A 5,469-nucleotide genomic window follows, 5' to 3' on the forward strand; every position below is an offset into this window, starting at 1 on the left:
TGAAACTGCTGTGACACTGTAATTTCCTGCAAAGGATTATTAAAGGACCTATCTATTTATAGGTCCTCTGGAGATATGGGAAAATCTGCTGGGTCAAAAATATACAGACAGAAACATATAGTTAAATGTTCCTTGGCCATTTTCACCTCAACTAGGTGCTTCTGGTCGTTGTCCACAAGCTTCCTGTTTTATCTTGGACCAGTACAATTGCCAGAATAAGTGCAGTTTAGCTCAAACCTTAATTCTAGCCTGATTTAGCCATTAATTTCCATTTTTGGTTTGTGTTTGGGGTCATCATCGTCTTGTTGGAACACCCAACTGCATCCAAGACCAAACCTTCTGGTTGTTAATTTTAGGTTGTCCTGAAGAATGTGGAGCTAATCGTCTTTCTGCATGATTCCATTTCCTTTGTGTAAAACACCAGTCCCATTGGGAGTAAAACAGCCCCAGAGCATAATACTGCCTCCACTATGCTTAAAGGTAGGTTGGGCTTTTGGGGCTTGAAGGCCTCAGCTTCTTTTCTCCAAATATATTTCTGGTCATTGTGGTAAAAAAGCTAAATTTTGTCTCATCTGACCACAAAAAGTTCCTCTGAAGGCTTTTTCTTTGTCCATGAGATCAGTAGCAAACTTACGTTGAGACTTAAAGTGCTGCTTCTCAGCCTATTTTCTAAAACAACAACAACAAAAAAAAATACATTTACCGTCTCCAACAGCATAAGTACAGTTAAGGGGCAGAAGAAAACTACTACCATGTTCTACACTTGAGGAATAAAGTTCACAACTACATGGAATTTCTTTGAACACATATTTTATTTAACATGTAATATATATAATTTTTGCTCTGAATAGGCCATTGTGCACTCACTATGATTTAAAAATGTTAGGTTTCTATTTACTGCCTGTCATCCAGTGCAGTAACAGAACTACTGCAAAGTCATTTACTCAACTTGTACAGGGCGGTTTAATTGTATTTGTAACATATTGATCACTTCCATTCGATGCTAGATGGAATATCTGGTGTAGCTTTTCCTCAAACAAATTAAAACAAATAAAACTATGTGTTAACACAAGCTGTGATCAAAATCCCATGACTGCTCAAACATAGATAAGAGTTGAGAAATGTTCAAACTGCAGCACCACATGAGAAGGAAGCAGATCGCTGACACAATTAAAGTTAAGCCTATAAAATCAATATTGCTAAAACAGCCCTGTCAAAAAAAAGGAATATCAGAATGTGTTGATGTTTGTTAATAAAAATTTAACAAAGTAGTGTAAAGCTATTCTGTATTTGTTTTTTCAGTTAGATTTTCTGTTGTCTGGCTTGAAGAAACATGGTGGTTTGTAATGTGGGACAGCTCTAAAAGTAGGCAGTATATAGCAAGAATCAGATCCATTTTAACAGCTACAGCATCATAATGATACTTACTTGTTAATGTATGAGTGGAACATGTGATAAATAACATTATTCAGTATTTTCATGACAGTATTTTTACATAATTAAATGCACAGCTTTTGCTGCATTGTCAGCATTTTTTAAAAGCATTTTTTTTACTGCTACTTTTACTTGAGTAAAGGAGATGTGAATACTTCCACCAAGGTTCCTGGAAAACTGAATTTAAAAAAAAAAAACACTTTCAAATATTGACAGTTACAACTGGACATTTAAACCATTCTTTATTTCACTACACGGGGAATAAAACTGATTAAAAAAAACATTTATTTATTTACATTTATTTGTGATTGGATGTTTTCTGCACAAGAACAAGTGATGACACACAAAAGACATTCACCAAAATTCATTTGAATATTTTATTTGAATCTGGAGTTCTCATCATAATTAAACATCACAAGGCATAGTATCTCACAATAAATAAGGATAGATCTTTTCATTTGCAGCTTTTAACATAAAACAACATGTAGGACCTGTGCACAAGCATCTATAAACAGAAGTGCATTCATTGTTTTGGGGTAATTCTGTTATTTTCTTAGCTTTAGTGTTTTGCAGCGGCGAACAAGATTAGCGTTACAGTGACTTTGTTTGACACCCATTCAGATTACCCATAGCAGCAGGATTTGCCAACATGGCCATAAATAAGTGTCGAGAACAAACATTCTATTAGTTTTGAGGCAGATTGTTACACACTGTCGGTTAAATTGCACTGTACTTGCGAATAGAGAGGAATAAAGCACGTCACTTTAGCCTACTAAATGATACATTTGCTTCAGAGAACACTTTCTTCTGATTGTCCTTAATGGAGCTTCAAATACCGAAACAAATGCCTGAAAGGCACTTGATACTGGGTGTTCAATAAACACCACCATCAGATTTATGTGCAATACTGCAATGTTTTTTGTGATAATGCTACTTCACAATGCTATATTAAACTCTATAGATAAATCTCTGATACATATATATATATATCTAAATATAAGTGTTTAAGTGTTATGGTGCTACACTCATAACCTACATTATCTGGTGTTGGACAGGGCGGCTGTGGAGACATGCTTTGAAAATCAGTCGACATACAGTAGATGGAAAGGATGGTAGACAACATGATGGCACTTCTGTCATTAACAATCTAAGCTAAGCAAACTGCATGTTCAGGATACCAGATTTTTTCAAGCATTTTCCTATGAGTACATGATGGTAGATAAAGCATGATTGTACAGCTCGATATACAATGTATTACACACTTTGGAGAGTATAAAAAACAAGACTCCTAGCCCTCGTGATACACATTTTTAAAAAAAAACAACAAACAACACTGTAGAAAAACAATAGTGGATTTGAACAAAGGCAAGCCAAGGCGCTTCATCCATTCTCTACCATTTTCAGTCACTCTGCAGCTTTTGTCATGGACACGCCTTAATTTCCTCATGAGACAAAAATGATTTCAACCAACTTAGCACCTGGTTCAAGTGTATACAGTTACTGTGATCGTCCATCTTTTCCTCCAGCTGAAACCTGACTGTGATTTTGGTACTGTGGAATGCCCAGTAGGAAATGTCCGTTAACACTTTGGCAACCCCTTGATCCAAATGAGTATAAATCCACTGATTCCAGAGATTACTGTTAATCTTCTCTGCTCAAACGTCCCCTTCTTACCACTGGGAAAAATACCAACCCCCCACCCCCACCTCAAAGCGAATAGAGTACCCTAATTAACCTTACAGTAATGACATGAGGTCCCTTCTGTTTTCAGATGATTCGCCGGTAACACGACCTCCTGCTGAGTAGCTGTGCAGAGTCTGTGCTGAACATTTGATTCCTGAGTGAAGCACTGTTAGTGTGGTTCTCCTGGAATGTTGGCACCTTTGCAGTAAAAGCTCCAGCGGATATCACTCGCCAGATTTGCGTGGCATCCAAACCACTCTTCTTTTGGCCTGATAGAAATCTGTTGGGATAAAGAACAGGAAGTTGAGCTCCATGCCAACTGACATGACAGGACAAATGTGCTCATTCACAACTGTAATGTCTAAATGTACCTGTAAGGTTTGTCTGTTTCCTCTTCAGTCCCGTGTTCTCGCCTCTGTCTGGTGTTTTCTCCAGGTTGTCCAGGCTGAGTTTGCATTTCGCTGGTGTCTGAGGGATGTTCTCCTTCTCGCTCTGTGGTGGCTCCACCCTTCCTCCTCTGGCAGTAACCATCTTCTCTGCTGCCCTCTCGCCTTCAGCCTTACCCAGACCGAGCATGCAGGATCTATAGAGCAGTGGCACCCTGTTGCCTGGGATGCCCTCCCACTGGAAATCACTGCTCTCCAGAGGCTTGTCTGACATGAAGTCGAAGCCCCAGCGTTTTGAAGCCTCTTCCAAGTCCTTGCGCAGGGCAGCCTGGTATTCCGCCTGCAGCTGCTCTCGGTCCACCGGGCCGAACAGGTTTCTCCGGGCCTGTCCGTTCCCCAGGGCGCTCAGGATCCGCTTGTGAGTAGCCATCGTTCTACACTGATGGAAACAAGAGAGAAGACCTCTGGTTAGACCTGCTACCTGAGTCAGAGATGGTAACCGTCATCAGCTGGAGTACAGGAGCTGAATCATCCTCAGTAACACAGTTTGGCATTTTGCTTGAAAAGACAGATTAACAGATTGTCAGATCATGTATAGTAAGATACATACAAATGCCAAAAACTAATCAGTTAATTGACCAAATGTCACAGCTCCAAGTCTCAGACACTGATAAAACACAAATTAAAGATGCAATCATTTCTCTCAGGTAACCAATAATCTTTTTCTTAAACAAGGAAAATAAACTTCCATCCATCTCAAGTTAGCTCCCTCGAATATAAAAGTACAAATGAGGCTTACCATCGCTCTGGTCAGTTTAAACCCCCTCAGTGAATGAACAGACTGGTGTCACTGGGGAGCTTTTTTATAAGAGCAGCCAGTGACTCACTGAGCCCTCCTCAGCAAGTCTGAGGTACATGCCTGGACATAATCTGACATAGACATGTATGGACTAGTCCTGAGCTGCGATCAGTGCAGACACCACAAGGTGGCAGTGTCAGACCAGTTACAGCCCAACAGAGCAACTCCAGCCTCAATGTGCAGCTGATGAGGAATATTTGATTGAGGGTCAGATTACTGGAGGAGGTAATTTATCAATGTAGTTTCTACATCTACATGTTTACATTGAACTTAAATGCAAACTCTGTCAAGTATTAGATTCTTTACTGTAAAAGCTAGAGGAAGAAACTTGCTGTGTCTCAGGAGAATAATAGGTCATTAGACATCCAGGAAGGGCTGGGCAGAATTCCCAAGATTTCCATTTCAGGGAAAAAATCAGGAGAAACTGTCCCAGCCCAGCCTAATTATGCAGCTAAGGCTCAGCAGGAGGGCAGAGGTTATTGTAATTATACTGATGGTACAGAGAAGGAATCTAATGAAGTTTTCTGGTAATGATGAAGTAGATTTTATCGTATGGAAGCTTTTCTGCTTTAATGCAAAGGATAGAGAAACACACAACTCCTAAACTGCTCAGCCAGCACATGAAGTCAGAAACACTTAAGGCCTGCAACTGATTCCTACCAATTTGTTTGATTAAAATTATGTACTTGTGGCTAGAAATAAAAAACATGTCCTGTTCCATCATCTGACTTAGCCTCAGCTGCCCTGCCCAGCAGAGTGGAGCAGAGCAGTCTGAGATCATGTCATGTGGCATTTTTCCAAGAACTGCAGTTCATTCATTCTCAGACCAGCAGAACACCAACATCTAAACGTCTACTTTCTGGATAACTGAAACTAATCGACATTTTCCACACTTACTATTAGACTGAAAGATTTTTAATCCTTTTTTGTGATTATGTAAGACATGATTAATCTGAGATCTAAATGTTTTGGGGGGTTTTATTATCCCTTATTATTGTTTTTAATATCTTTAACATATGGATCATTTGCTATAACTTCATTGATGTCATAATGCAACTTTTGATTTGAGATCACCTGAGAGACACAGATGCATCTTGTGTCAGTTTA

The 5,469-nt window shown here is 39.4% G+C and overlaps 1 protein-coding gene across 2 annotated transcripts in view; it reads right to left on the minus strand.

The window, feature by feature from the left end:
• Nucleotides 1–1,797: 1,797 nt before the first annotated feature.
• The window catches only part of cdkn1a (cyclin-dependent kinase inhibitor 1A), a 4,970-nt gene continuing 1,298 nt past the window's right edge, over nucleotides 1,798–5,469 (minus strand). Inside the window, exons 1-3 of one of the 2 annotated variants that reach the window (XM_035952200.2) lie at nucleotides 4,303–4,393; nucleotides 3,489–3,942; nucleotides 1,798–3,397 (exon numbers count right to left, since the gene is read on the minus strand). In XM_035952200.2, coding sequence (XP_035808093.1) covers nucleotides 3,342–3,397; nucleotides 3,489–3,942; nucleotides 4,303–4,305 — 513 coding nt within the window. In that variant the 5' untranslated portion in view covers nucleotides 4,306–4,393 and the 3' untranslated portion in view covers nucleotides 1,798–3,341. Of the gene's footprint in view, nucleotides 3,398–3,488; nucleotides 3,943–4,302; nucleotides 4,394–5,469 lie in introns of those variants that run through there. The other variant, XM_023278924.3, reaches the window with a different exon arrangement.

The sequence above is a fragment of the Amphiprion ocellaris genome, chromosome 5 (assembly GCF_022539595.1).
Source record: "Amphiprion ocellaris isolate individual 3 ecotype Okinawa chromosome 5, ASM2253959v1, whole genome shotgun sequence".
Lineage (NCBI taxonomy): Eukaryota > Metazoa > Chordata > Actinopteri > Pomacentridae > Amphiprion > Amphiprion ocellaris.